We start from the raw sequence: 13,984 nt of genomic DNA, 5'->3' as shown, positions 1-13,984 counted from the left end.
AGATACCATCTTCATATAGTTAAGGCTAACCGGCCACTGACCATCTTATTCTGTGCTGGATGCACACGCATTGCCCGAACTCTTACGGGACTCGACAAGATTGTCTGCCGCGAGTAATGAGTGTATTGGGCAGGGCACTACGAATGTAGTGTGTGGACATTAAGGTGGAAATGTGGGTCTCACGGGGAGTGTGCAAGGGATAAGTCCCTGCAGTCGCACTATCAACTTTGCCCTTGGTGGCTCACATGGATAGAGCGTCTGCCATGTAAGCAGGAGATCCCGGGTTCGAGTCCCGGTCGGGGCACACGTTTTCAACTGTCCCGGTTGATGTATATCAACGCCTGTCGACATCTTAGAGTCTTGATGTAATTATCATTTCATTGTTAAACTGATGTTGACGCTGCATGAGATACAAATTGTATAAAGAAAACACTAGAATATGTATGATATGGTAGTTGCAGAGGGATAACAAGATTAGCACAACACAGGAAGAGAAAGCAGATGTCATCAAACCAGGCAAAAATCGTGTTGACAAAAGAAAAAGAAAGTGGTTCAAATTGCTCTGAGCACTATGGGATTAACTTCTGTGGTCACAGTCCCCTATAACTTAGAACTACTTAAACCTAACTAACCTAAGGACATCACACACATCCATGCCCGAGGCAGGATTCGAACCTGCGACCGCAACGGTCGCGCGGTTCCAGACTGTAGCGCCTAGAACCGCTCGGCCACCCCGACGGCAAGAAAGCGGTCAAATGGTTTTATTGCCTAAGAAATATTGGCAAATCTGATGATTTATCAGATCAGTGTAGATTGTTAGATTTGTTAGGATTCGTCAAGCTAGGTTTCAAAATAACTAAAGCAAAGACGGATTTCTTAAACAGGAGAACCATGATTTATCAATAGCACTAACCAATACCGAAGTTCATTTCAGTACGGCTAAATGAAGTTGGCAGAGTAGGAGTCAGGGAGTGTACTTTTTTTCAGGACGCACGTTCGTGTCGGTATCCGAAGTAGGTTCTTGAGAAAGACGCAGAAAATAGTTTCACTGATCCTGTCTCGCTATGTTGAACTCCAAATTCCAAGAAACATGTATTCACACTGTTGTGTAATAGACATGGACTGAATCCTATAATTCAGGATAATACTCTGCAGGTTCTTAGATGTAAGTTCAGCTATGTGAGTTTTTTTTTTAAACGAGACTATTGTCTTTTCAAATAGTTTTATTATTGGCTATGCAGAGCACTTTTATTGGGTCAGTAAAATCACTCTTTGGTCCTTTTCTGTAATGTTTAATTGAAAACAGATCCTCTACCTTATCTGCACGGTTTTGACACTAGACTGAAAATATCTCGACAGTTTCGTGTTGTTCTTCGTACTACGCACAGAACCATCTGAAAATGTGTTCCAGAAACTCGCAGAGCAGTGGGCTACTAAGTGTCCGACTGGATTACAGAAGGTACATTATGAAACAGGAGTAGTAGACTGTGTTCATTCCTTCTATAACCATGCGTGATTTAAGTGTGATACTTGACAATGCAGCAAAAGGAAAGAAATAAGCGTTTAACGACTATCAGATTTAAACGATTTTGGGGAACCTAATTCTGACTGGGCGTCAGAATCCTGGTCCTCCCGAGGGCGAGTCGACATATTTACCACAGCACTACCTAACAATGCAGATTGTAGTACAAAGTCTATTCCCCATACATTTAAAGTAACACTCCATCAGAGAATTCTGATGGGCTGATAGTCATGTTCTGTTGCAGTGGTGATAGTACACCTCAAGAGCAGTGCGTTTGTCTCGAGAACGCGAGCAGAAGTAAAACGAGATCAAGAGCACGAGTGCGCAATCTGTGCCTGCCGATCTAGACTGCTAAATGGTCACACGGCGAGGCCTCAGTCCACCGGCTACGCGCTATATAAGTCCGCCGCTGCAGCTAGCGGCACCAGTTGCTCGCAGACGACAACCGACACTCCCACACCATGTACAAGCTTGTGAGTATCCCTCTCTCTTGCTGCGTGTCTGAACGAATGTGGGGGTAATGAAACTGTAGGTCAGCTGAACATACGATTTCTGGAACTTTTTTGTAGTGGATGAATGTAGGAAGTTACAGCTGATAGCAACTACAAGCTGACAGATGTTGCAAGAGAACCGTCAATAATAGACTAGTAAGATTTCTACACTCGGGAAGTCTGAAATAAGACAGGATAAGCTGTCTTGGTCTCTGTATTGTGCAGTGTTTTTTCGGTTTATAAAACTATTACTCATTTACCCGGCCGAGGTGGCCGAGCGGTTCTAGACGCTACAGTCTGGAACCGCGCGACCGCTACGGTCGCAGGTTCGAATCCTGCCTAGGGCATGGATGTGTGTGATGTCCTTAGGTTAGTTAGGTTTAAGTAGTTCTAAGTTCTAGGGGACTGGTGACCTCAGAAGTTAAGTCCCATAGTGCTCAGAGCCATTTGAACCATTTGAACTTATTTACATTATTTCTAAACACATTATGGAGTAATAGGCATAGAAAGAAATAGCTTTATGTCAGTCAGTGACTACTCAAACAAAAGGTAACATCAGTTCATGTCTCCTTCTCGTAATCATGTACATAAATGAATAGAAATCTTCCAAAAGTAAAACGGTTTTTACAATTTACTTACAACTTAAACGTATAGTGAAGCGAAATCATCAGACATATTTACTAAAGGTTTCCAGTTCTATGATTCTCAGCAATCCTGCACTGTACGTTAGAACAAGTACATGTAATCTGTCCCTTTGGAATCTCTTTAAGAAACATCTGGAGGAGACGAAATCGTTTGAACCGAGTGCAGTAAGGAGTACAACAAATCCAACAACTACCCATAAATTAACCATGGAATGATAAGAAATGTTTTAAGAAACTGAATGTTTTAAGTATTTTTATGCAAGAAAATCAGTTCTATTGCTTCAAGTAGGTTATTTACAGTTCCTGTCGCACACTTGCGAAGTCTGTAATTAAGGTTCTGCGTAAGAACTTTTGTCTGGTAACGAAGGACTCACATTGTTAATTTTCGTGATATAACTCAACCACACATGTGACATGTGACATGGTGCAATGCTAAGATGCAGGATTCCTACTTGAGAGGATGGTGGTTAAGAATCTCATCTGGGCATTTAGTATTTTCATTGTTCCTTTTAATTATAAAAGGCAACTAACGGTTACTTTTATAGGACACAGGCGATTTCCTAATTTATCTTTCCTAAGCTTGAACTTGAGCTAGAGTTTAAACAATAATATCGTCGTTGTCGATGGGAGGTGAAATTATAATTTTCATTCTTTCCCTTCACACTGAGCGTTTATATGTTATGTCCACTTGATGTTCTTTGTTTCGTAAATTCGACGTACACTAACTAGTTCTGACAGAGTGTGCTAACTCTCTCAGTATATACAGTTTGTGGAACGAATGTGGCAGTCATCATAACGACATGTTTCTGTTATTTACTACAAAACAAAGAATAGTACTCTAGTGAGATAAAAAAGATACGGTTTTACTTTTCCTTACGAAAGATGTAGGTAAATTTCTGGACGTATTTTTCTACGTGAAACTTTCTCTAATGCGTCTCATTTGCGACCTCTAGGAGTGTGACCTGTTGTATTAACTGTATGGTCAGCTTGACAACACAGTAAATATTATCGTATATAGTTGTAAAACGTGGGCCGGCCAGGGTGGCCGAGCGGTTCTAGGTGCTACAGTCTGGAACCGCACGACCGCTACGGTCGCAGGTTCGAATCCTGCCTCGGGCATGGATGTTTGTGATGTCCTTAGGTTAGTTAGGTTTAAGTAGTTCTAGGGGACTGATGACCACAGCAGTTAAGTCCCATAGTGCTCAGAGCCATTTGAACCATTTTTTTTTTTTAAAGTGACTTCATATGGTGGTACTTGCAGGTGATCCTGATGTGCGCCGTGGCCGCCGCCCACGCCGGCTACCTGGGAGGCTACGCCGCCCCCGCCGTCGCCGTAGCACCTGCCGTGGCCGCCCCCGCCGTTGCCGTGGCCCACGCCCCCGTGGCCGTGGCGCCCGCCGCCTCCTCGTACGCCAACACGTACCGCGTGTCGCAGACTGCCCGCCTCCTGGCCGCCCCCGCCGTCGCCGCCGCCCCCGTAGCCTACGCCGCCCCCGCCATCCATGCACCAGTAGCCTACGCTGCACCTGCTGTCGCTGCTCCTATCCTCAAATATCACTAAAATCTAACTTGTGTCTTGTCGACAATAAAGTGGAGTATTTATTACAATAAGTGTCTTCAAAATTACACCATCACCTATCATACGTAATTCGTTACTGGCGTCAATAATGGACAGCAAGTTCATTCTTATGCATAAAATGGCAACGTTAATCATCATTCACCCACACTTAGATTATGGTTGTGTACGCATCAAACTTTTCCCTGGTTAGTACAAATATATTCGAAATCTAACGTTTTCTGATAAGTACTCATGTAACTTATCTCCAGTTTCACCCATTCGCTGCCTTAACAAGAAACACTTTACTACTTCAGTACGATGCGTGTTGCATTTTATTGTACACTCGTAGATGTTTAAAGAGCTATTCTACGTGTCGTCCTAACAATGGATGCAATATTGTACTCGTCTGTGCAAAGAGCTACGACTTCTTCCAAATAGCCCCAAATCGTAAGAGAAGGTTGCGTGGTTTTTTGCTGCAGTTCTTCAACGGTTTCAATGGGAATGCTGTACAATTCGCTTTCTAGAAGTTTCCGGCCAGAAAAGTCCAGAGGATTAAGGTGAGCTGATCTTTGGGGCAAAAGTACGGTTCAACTTATCCATCTTGAATCATATTTACACGTTGGATGTTTTCTTACATCAACAACGATATGCGGTTCGCTCCCATTCGGAGTACCACATTCCTCAAACTTGTGAAAGAGGAACGTTCTGCAGCAGTCCTAAAAGACACTGCCGTAGAAACAAAAGGAATCCTTATCCATCAAGCTGTTTTGGAAGAATATATGGCCTAATGAGAGGATCACCAAATCACACCTTCACCGAGAAGTGTTGCTGTCGTGGTGAGTCACGAACAACATTTAGGTTTACGTCAATCCAAAGAATGTGTATTATGGAAGTTAAATACACCATTACTCTGAATCTCGATTCGTGTTTTAATAAAATGTTACTTGTAAAAGAATGGTTGGCTGCAGACAGTTTTTTCATCCACTGAAAAAAAGAGGCTCTCGAGGACCAAAGGTCCTATGACTAAAATATGGAACGTCATGGAGATGGTATAGATAGACCGAATAGCGTTGTAAAATTCCCCGTACAGTACCAGTAGTGTGACTCAGTACAGAAATATGTGTCGGTATTGTTCTTGTCGTATTTCCAGAAGGCGTTTAAGTGATTGTTAAACATCTTCAACTTCGGGAGCGCGGCAGACTGCAAACCAAAGGGGCCCGGGTTCGATTCCCGGCCGAGTCGAGATTTTCTCTGCTCAGGCACTGGATGTTGTATTGTCCTTACGTTCGTATCGTCATAATTGGCATCCCACAACTGAGATGGCTGTATGGGAACGTTCCGCAAGCCCATAAAAAAGATAAAGAAAGTACTTCAGGTAAGATGCGTGCTGGTTTTCCTTCTCGTTTCACACATGCGAAGCCTCCCTGCTGTCGGAGGGGTGTATGGAAATCTACGACTTTCAGCCTGTCATCGATCATTATTTTTTTCGAAGCAAACATACAGCTTGCGACTTATTACCGTCAGCTCTACCATCCATGAAATTCCTGTCTGCATTCTCTCAGTTGTTATACGGCTCCACTGTGGCTATACATAACACTTCGCAGATATATGACGTGACCGATATGACTGCGCACTGAATCCATTCTATCCGTCCAGTACGTACGGCCTGACTTCAACTCCACACCCTTTCTCGGTGATGTTCATTTTTGCAAATAACATCACATCACGGACTGCTTCAAGTACGCAACGAGTGAAGCATAACGGTACTGACGATGAATGAAGCCAGTGGCGGCTGGTACCCACCAATGGCAATCTCTGCGTAAACGACTCTTCTGCAGACGCAAGTTAACTGGGAAGTTTTTCTTCCGTTATCGCATAGCTTCACCTAAGTTATTTGTCGCTGTTACTTGTGATGCACCCCGTATAGATGACTTTCTGTTTGCTACATATCAAGGAGAATTACGTATTTTTGTCAACGTAAGTACTGTTATCAGTACAAATAACCTTTCAATAACATCGGAAATTGTATGTAATAGAGGTAAAAGTATTACTGATTAGCTTTTAACAAATGGTTTCTCTCTTAATTCACGATAACACACACACTGTCACGCATACAGCCACAACAACAACAACAACAGCAACACACACACACACACACGCACACACACACACACACACACACGCGCGCGCGCGCGCGCGCGCGGATGCGCCCGTGCGCGCGAACACACGCCCACACGGGCGCACATACGCACACGCGCACACTCACGCACATGGGCACCCACCCACTCACCCACCCACACCCACACACACACACACACACACACACACACACACACACACACACACACAACAGGCACAGAGAAAGGGAGAGAGAGAGAGAGAGAGAGAGAGAGAGAGAGAGAGAGAGTGGATTCTGAGTTATGTATAATAAGGGATATAACACAGGTGTTTAATTTAATGCTTAAACAAGACTTTCCAACTAATTTCCACGATCCAGTCACATTAAGGTGACCACGACCTATGTTCTACGTCAACGTGCAATAAGCACTCACAGACGCAGAGTTGCAGCAGTAGCAGTGGAAGGTATTGAAGCGTGTCAGGAGGACGCGGATGAATCCTGCAATCGTCGGCAAATGTGTGTGAATTCCTATGGGACTAAACTACTGAGGTCTGCTACTTTAACTGAACCAAGAACAACACACACACCCATGCCCGAGGGAGGACTCGAACCTCCGGCAGGATGGGCCGCGCTATCAGTGACATGGCGCCTCTAACCGCCCAGCCACTCCGCTCAGCTGCAATCGTTGTCGTAATGCGGAAACGGAGTAATTTATCTGACGTCCAAAAGCACATGATGACTGACTTTTTGGCCAGGGCTGGAATCATTTCTGAAGCGGATTAAAGTACACCAGCCGTGACAAAATGGGGCTATCTAAAACCGGCGCCGGGGCAACTATGGTGCACCACATGTCATAAATGACAGGAGTTAAAGAAGGCCGTGTAGATGTGTACGGCTGAATAGCTGACCACGTATATGTATCAAGGGGCTACAAACTGTGTCTCCTAAAAGACCTTTCGCCAGACGTTGCTCCCTGTGGTCCTCTATAGCAGGCACCTCATTCATCCACCCTTGCTTACCACTGTTCTTTGCGACGAAGGCTGCAATTACGACGGCAGTATCGGAACCAGACGGCCACCGAGTGGCGGCAGGTGGCGTTTACAGATAAATCGAGTTTTATGCTCAATTGACATAAAACGCCTGAAAGTAAACACGGTGCTACGTTGGGAGGGTCCAGGCCTGGGGGAGGGCCTTTATTGTCTGGGGAATGTTTTTGTGGCGTTCCTTGGGTGACTTCGTCATTCTGGAAAGCAGAGTGGGTCAGCTAAAGCATGCATCCACCCATACATGCAGTTGGTTTTTCCTCGGCACGATGGTATCCACCAGCAGGACACCGTGATTTGTCTCACTGCTCGCAGTGTAATGGCGTGGTTCGAAGGGCTCGAGGATGACTTTACAGTAATGTCTTGGGCAGCAAAGTCATCGGATTTAAATCCAATCTACAATCTGCTGGACCACCTCGATTGGGGTGTTCGCGCCACGGATGCTCAGCCGAGAAACCTAGCGCAGCTGGTCACGTAAGTGGAGTCGGCATGGCTCCAGATCCATGTGGGTACCATTCAGAACCTCACTGACTCTTCCTGCACGTCTCGCAGCAGTCCGCGCTGCAAAATGCGGATTTTGGGCATTTGACTGGTGATAACAGTAATGTGATTCGACAATGTAGATAATTGTGTCAGTGGTGTTGCGTTACAGCTGAAATCGCTACAACTAAACGTTACTCAAGAGTCGGCTCATCAGTTTCTATACGGAATTTTCGGCTATTTTGGCCCCTCTTAAACGATAATATACCACAGATCACTCGAACAAACAACTGTGGTTAACAGTTGTATTTGACATTTGTTTGCTGTCAAAAACATTTTGAAATCAAACTAACATGGTATCTGGAACCGAGTGAAAACTCCACGCCAGCCAACATGAATTCCTGTTACATCGGACATGCGAAACTCACGTCGCAGTTTTCCCATAGAGCACACTGAAATCCATAGATCAAGGTAGTCAGGCAGATACACTACTTCTTGATGTCGGAAAACCATTTGACCAAGGACTACTACAACCGTTATGAAGAAAGCCGGCCGGAGTGGCCGAGCGGTTCTAGGCGCTACAGTCTGGAACCGCGCGACCGCTACGGTCGCAGGTTCGAATCCTGCATCAGGCATGGATGTGTGTGATGTCCTTAGGTTAGTTAGGTTTAAGTAGTTCTAAGTTCTAGGGGACTGATGACCTCAGCAGTCAAGTCCCATAGTGCTCAGAGCCATTTGAGCTGTTGTGATGAAAATTATGACCTTATGAGGCATTAAATGAAATCTGTGACTGAAGGTTTATTGGTCCCACAAACGTCTGTGCTACTGTAGTAAACGTAAGCAGTCACTTAACTCAGTATTGGGAAATTATGAAACTTATGTATGCTCAGGCATGACGCCAGGTACTTGTAGCTCCGACAAGGTATTCCGTACAGGCTGCTCTGTGACTGCTCAGACGCGGGAAACTCGTCCGTGCGCAATTCTTGTAGAGTAACGTGCATTATCGTTGTTCACCATTGATTTAACCTATTAGTGTATCTTCTTGGAACTTTCCCCCATCTTTCTCCTATGTATACGACATATTTGCGCATGAATTCATATTTTCACTTAAGATCACATTTCTTCTTCAGTTTCTCTTTCTAAATTTTGCACTTTGGTATTTTCTTGTGCTGTCTGAGCAGACACGTTTTCCGTCGTCACCTCGTACCTTTGTTCTTGTTCCTGCATGTTTCATTTTGTAGTATGTAATGCCTCTACCATCTGTTCATAGGTCTTTTGACAATTCAATCTACGTCTATTGCCTATCCTCGTGTAATTCATTACGCAGTTCTATCCTTACTTGAAGGGTTATCACGCATAAGGGGCTAAGCTCCAGCATTATATAGATAATGTTTTCTGGTTCGTTAGGTGGTATGTGAACAAGACTTTCACATAACAAAAACTCTGTGTCCAATGATGTCTAATGTAAGAGCTGCGAAGCGCAGTAGATGGATGAGAAGTAACTCCTATGACTTCTTCATACTAACTTGGGTAAGTGCAGAATGCGTTACAGGAATTAGGTATACTGGACATAGATATTATACAATTCTTCTCGCTACTATCGTTTTGTAGCCTGTCTATTTCGTCTTCTCATTGTCGGTACAAAAATATGAATAATTAAAGAAAAGGAAGTGGTAGAAAAACTGTTAACTCTAAAAGAAGTCCGTTATTCAGAAAAGAGCAAAGATGAGGAAATATTTTGTTTCTGATGATGTAATGAACACCATAGCAACAACTGGCAATAAGCAACCATTTAAAGTTGTTCATATGATAGGGAGTTATTTTGTGGACTTTCAGCAAGGAGCTGACATGCTAATTATTAACACAACTAAGGAAGTCGAAATAGTTCACGAGTGAGCTGCTGGACGTTAGCGTGCAACACCCACAATATGTCGACAAATGATCGCGTTGCCATCATCAGATACGCTGATGAACTGACTGACGGGGAGCCGGCACCGCGGTTTTATCTTCTCCTCCCTCCCTCTGGTCGGTCGCACCATCGGCCGTTTGCGCCTAGCATCCCTAGCCACGTTCCTGTCGCCGACACAGTGTTTCGTCCTCCTGGTGGTTGTGCGCCGCAAGCGCTAGAGTTGCTTGCCGTCCTTGTTGATAGCGTGCCCGTCCCTTCCGAAGGCGCTGCCGCTTTTCACCAATCGTCCTCCCGCTAATGTCGGCAGCCAGGGTCGTCGTCTTGTCACCGGGCCCTCAGTAAGATGAGATCGCAGGCTACTTGGACTTTGGATAAACAGCAGAGTTTTCATGAGGACTGTGATAACCTGATGAATGAAAATTAAAATTCGCTACTGTGGAAAATAAATACACTGCTGGCCGTTACAACAGCAATACCAAAAAGATCAGCAAATTTTACTTATTTTGAGAACACAGTTCAGCAAAATGGAAGCATGATTATCCCTGCGGCTGGCGTGTGGCGGCGTACAGTACCGCCAACTCAGTTTTCTTTCCGTAATTGAATTAGCGCGCCATGTACACAACAGTAGTGATATATATGCTTCGATGACATTGTCAGTCGACAATTTTCACTATTGTCGCGTTGTAAGACCGTTCATAATAGCCATGACTGATCTGTGAAGTGGTCAACTACAATTAGGTGGCCCTGACTACCGCACGCGCCCGGTGATGTAACTAAATGTGGTGTAATCTCTGCTGAATGTTTTGAAGATCAGAAGCTATATTTTACAAAAACACTTTGAGGGTATGATTATTTAGTTACTAAAGATTAATATTTTCCTATTGTCTTGAAGGTCCGTACCTAAAGAAGGATTGGCGCCAGACGAAATTGAGCGACTTCTTCTGGAATCACCTGACGAAGAGGATTACGCTAACTTCTTTTACAGCGATGATGAAGCAGAAATAATCGATGCTGCAGATTATGCCAGTGAATCTGAACGGCGGGAATGAAGTGAATCAGCTACCAAGTGATGAGTGCGCGTCAGTGGTACCATGTAAAACACAACGTAATAATAAAATCAGTGTCTTACCTGGTCCAAAACGCTACAGGAGCTAGAACTGAAATTGAACGTTTTCTCAATTTTTTTGATCCTGAGGCAATCGATGTTGTTGCGAACACCAATAAATATATAAACAACAATTGTTCATCCGTGAATTACGCGAGAGACTTACACTGCAGAAATACGTCTCCTCCTGAAATTATGTCTCTCTTAGGAGCACTGTTTTTCATTAGTGTACAAAAAGGGGTAGGGACAAACGTATTAGAGCTGTGGGCATCAAATGGCACAGGGATGATTATTGTCAGGGCAGCATTTAGCTAGAAGCGCTTTCTGTTCTTTCTCCGGACGCTGAAATTTGATGATACCTCAACGAGAAAAGAGCGACTTCCAATGGACAAAATGGCTGCCATTGGTGATCTCCACTTTGCATTTCTGAACAACTGCAGAAGTAATTCCAGCCCAGGAGAGTTCAGAATCGAAGATGAAATGCTTGTTCGGTTTCGTGGACGTTGTGATTTTGTACGGTACAAGCTCGATAAGCCTGCCAAGTATGGTTTGAACATGTGTGCATTGTGCGACAGCAAGACATTTGTAACTTTGAAGTACACTGCAGCAGACACTATCCTGGACCATATCTTGCATCTAACGAGCCTATGGATATTGTGAAAAGATTAGTTGAACCAATCAAGGGCACTCACAGGAATGTAACAATGGACAACTATTATAGCAGTTATCGTTTAGGAAAGTGTCTTCTTGAAAATGGGCTAACCCTCATAGGGTCACTGGAAAGAACAAGAAGGAAATTCCTCCGGAATTTTTGCCAAGCAGGAAGCGAGAAACTGTAAACTGTCATTTCGGATTTTAAGATGACTTCTGTCTTGTTTCGTGTCAAACGAAAAGAAACGAGGCTGCATTTTTTCTCTCGTCGGTGCATGAAACTAATGAAACAGTCACTTCCACAGGAAAGTAGATTGTGAATCTGGACTACAATTCAACCAAAGGAGTCGTATATACTGTTGATTACATGTGTACATGAAATTTATACGTTTTGATTGGCTGTGATCCAGCAACCGTACTCTATTTAATTGCAGGATGTATACAGGGTGTTACAAAAAGGTACGGCCAAACTTTCAGGAAACATTCCTCACACACAAAGAAAGAAAATATGTTATGTGGACGTGTGTCCGGAAACGCTTACTTTAAAACGTTAGAGCTCATTTTATTACCTCTCTTCAAATCTCATTAATCATGGAATGGAAACACACAGCAACAGAACGTACCAGCGTGACTTCAAACACGTTGTTACAGGAAATGTTCAAAATGTCCTCCGTTAGCGAGGATACATGCATCCACCCTCCGTCGCATGGAATCCCTGATGCGCTGATGCAGCCCTGGAGAATGGCGTATTGTATCACAGCCGTCCACAATACGAGCACGAAGAGTTTCTACATTTGTTTGCGTAGACAAGAGCTTTCAAATGCTCCCATAAATGAAAGTCAAGAGGGTTGAGGTCAGGAGAGCGTGGAGGCCATGGAATTGGTCCGCCTCTACCAATCCATCGGTCACCGAATCTGTTGTTGAGAAGCGTACGAACACTTCAACTGAAATGTGCAGGAGCTCCATCGTGCTTGAACCACATGTTGTGTCGTACTTGTAAAGGCACATGTTCTAGCAGCACAGGTAGAGTATCCCGTATGAAATCATGATAACGTGCTCCATTGAACGTAGGTGGAAGAACATGGGGCCCAATCAAGACATCACCAACAATGCCTGTTTGATGCTAGTACTGTAGAGCAATGAGTCGCATGTCAACACAAGTACCGAAGTCAACATTACCTTCCTTCAATTGGGCCAACTGGCGGTGAATCGAGGAAGTACAGTACATACTGACGGAACTACAATGAGCTCTAACATGGAAATTAAGCATTTCTGGACACATGTCCACATAACATCTTTTCTTTATTTGTGTGTGTGAGGAATGTTTCCTGAAAGTTTGGCCGTACCTTTTTGTAACATCCTGTATAAAGCCACATCTGTTGCACAAAACTTTTGTCGGTTGACCATGGTTTCGATTCCACTAGTTCAATCTTCATCAGAATAAAAAATTACATGGAATACATGTATCACATCATGGTTAAAAGCGTCTGAGTAAAAGTGCTCTCGTCAAACAGAAATGTCACAGGAACAAAAACTAAAGAGTAAAAGTATAACATGATTTATCTAGTTGACAGTCATGTAATAAGGTACATGTAAAAGATGGGAACTAGCTTTTCGACTTATCTGGCACACTTAAGTGAATCAAAACATCTAGCCATACTCTCGCTTGTTTACTTGTTAATATTAGTTCCCAAGTCATGGAATATAACGCATTGGTTCAAGTAATGTAATGTAACGTCATGTTGTGTAACACGACACATTCCATCATGCAACTGACCATCACATTTGTCGTGCAGTATGACACAACGTGTCATTAAAGTTTAAGATGCATGCATCCCCACTCTGGGATACTTCCTATTATACTGTACGTGCACCCCCCCCTCCCTTCCCCACCACGGCTTTCGGATCTTTCTCATTGCTGATGCATCCCACTCTATATACGAACATAAATTTGTGTCCATTTGTTCTTACACCCCTCACCTTACATGTAACAGGGGTTGGGACTAGGAGAGTTCATTGAGCTGGGAAAGTATGGTTAACTCGTACAAAAGCGTGTATATAAAAAAGTGTTTTTATTTAAATGTCTTTGAAGCATCGAGATAAGTAAGAAAGCTAGTCCCCTTCTTTTACATTCCTAGCTCTCCCTAGGATACATTCTCCTCTTTTTTTTTTTTTTTTTTTTTTTTTTTGCTGCGATAGGAGCATTTTTCATTCTGGTTCCCAACTTTTGTCCTATCGTAATTTTAACATTAGTGTGTCATAGCATAGCAACCGATATCGATTTTGTTGACTCGGTCAACAACTGATCCGGTATATGTTTTTGTATTGTCTTTCGAATCGTGTTGCTTATATCGTGGCAACGTTTAAATCTTTCAAGAAAAAGGAGGAGGACCATTAATTAGATTGTCCACCTTTTTAGAAAATTTAAACAGATTCGCACACCTCTGAAAATTAGAAGTGGC

The 13,984-nt window shown here is 43.6% G+C and overlaps 1 protein-coding gene and 1 non-coding gene across 2 annotated transcripts in view; both read left to right on the top strand.

Moving 5' to 3' along the window:
* Positions 1-229: 229 nt before the first annotated feature.
* Positions 230-304, top strand: Trnat-ugu. The gene has a single exon. It is a non-coding gene; the product is annotated as a tRNA-Thr (tRNA).
* Positions 305-1,983: 1,679 nt separating this feature from the next.
* LOC124606179 (cuticle protein 38-like) overlaps positions 1,984-13,984 on the top strand; it is a 57,799-nt gene continuing 45,798 nt past the window's right edge. The window contains exons 1-2 of the mRNA XM_047138146.1: positions 1,984-1,995; positions 3,919-4,167. Of these exons, the coding sequence (XP_046994102.1) occupies positions 1,984-1,995; positions 3,919-4,167 (261 nt within the window). The remainder of the gene's footprint in view (positions 1,996-3,918; positions 4,168-13,984) is intronic.

Source organism: Schistocerca americana, chromosome 3 (assembly GCF_021461395.2).
Source record: "Schistocerca americana isolate TAMUIC-IGC-003095 chromosome 3, iqSchAmer2.1, whole genome shotgun sequence".
NCBI classification, from domain to species: Eukaryota; Metazoa; Arthropoda; class Insecta; order Orthoptera; family Acrididae; genus Schistocerca; species Schistocerca americana.
The sequence above is the reverse complement of the archived record's forward strand: the minus strand, read 5'-3'. Positions and strand labels throughout refer to the sequence as shown.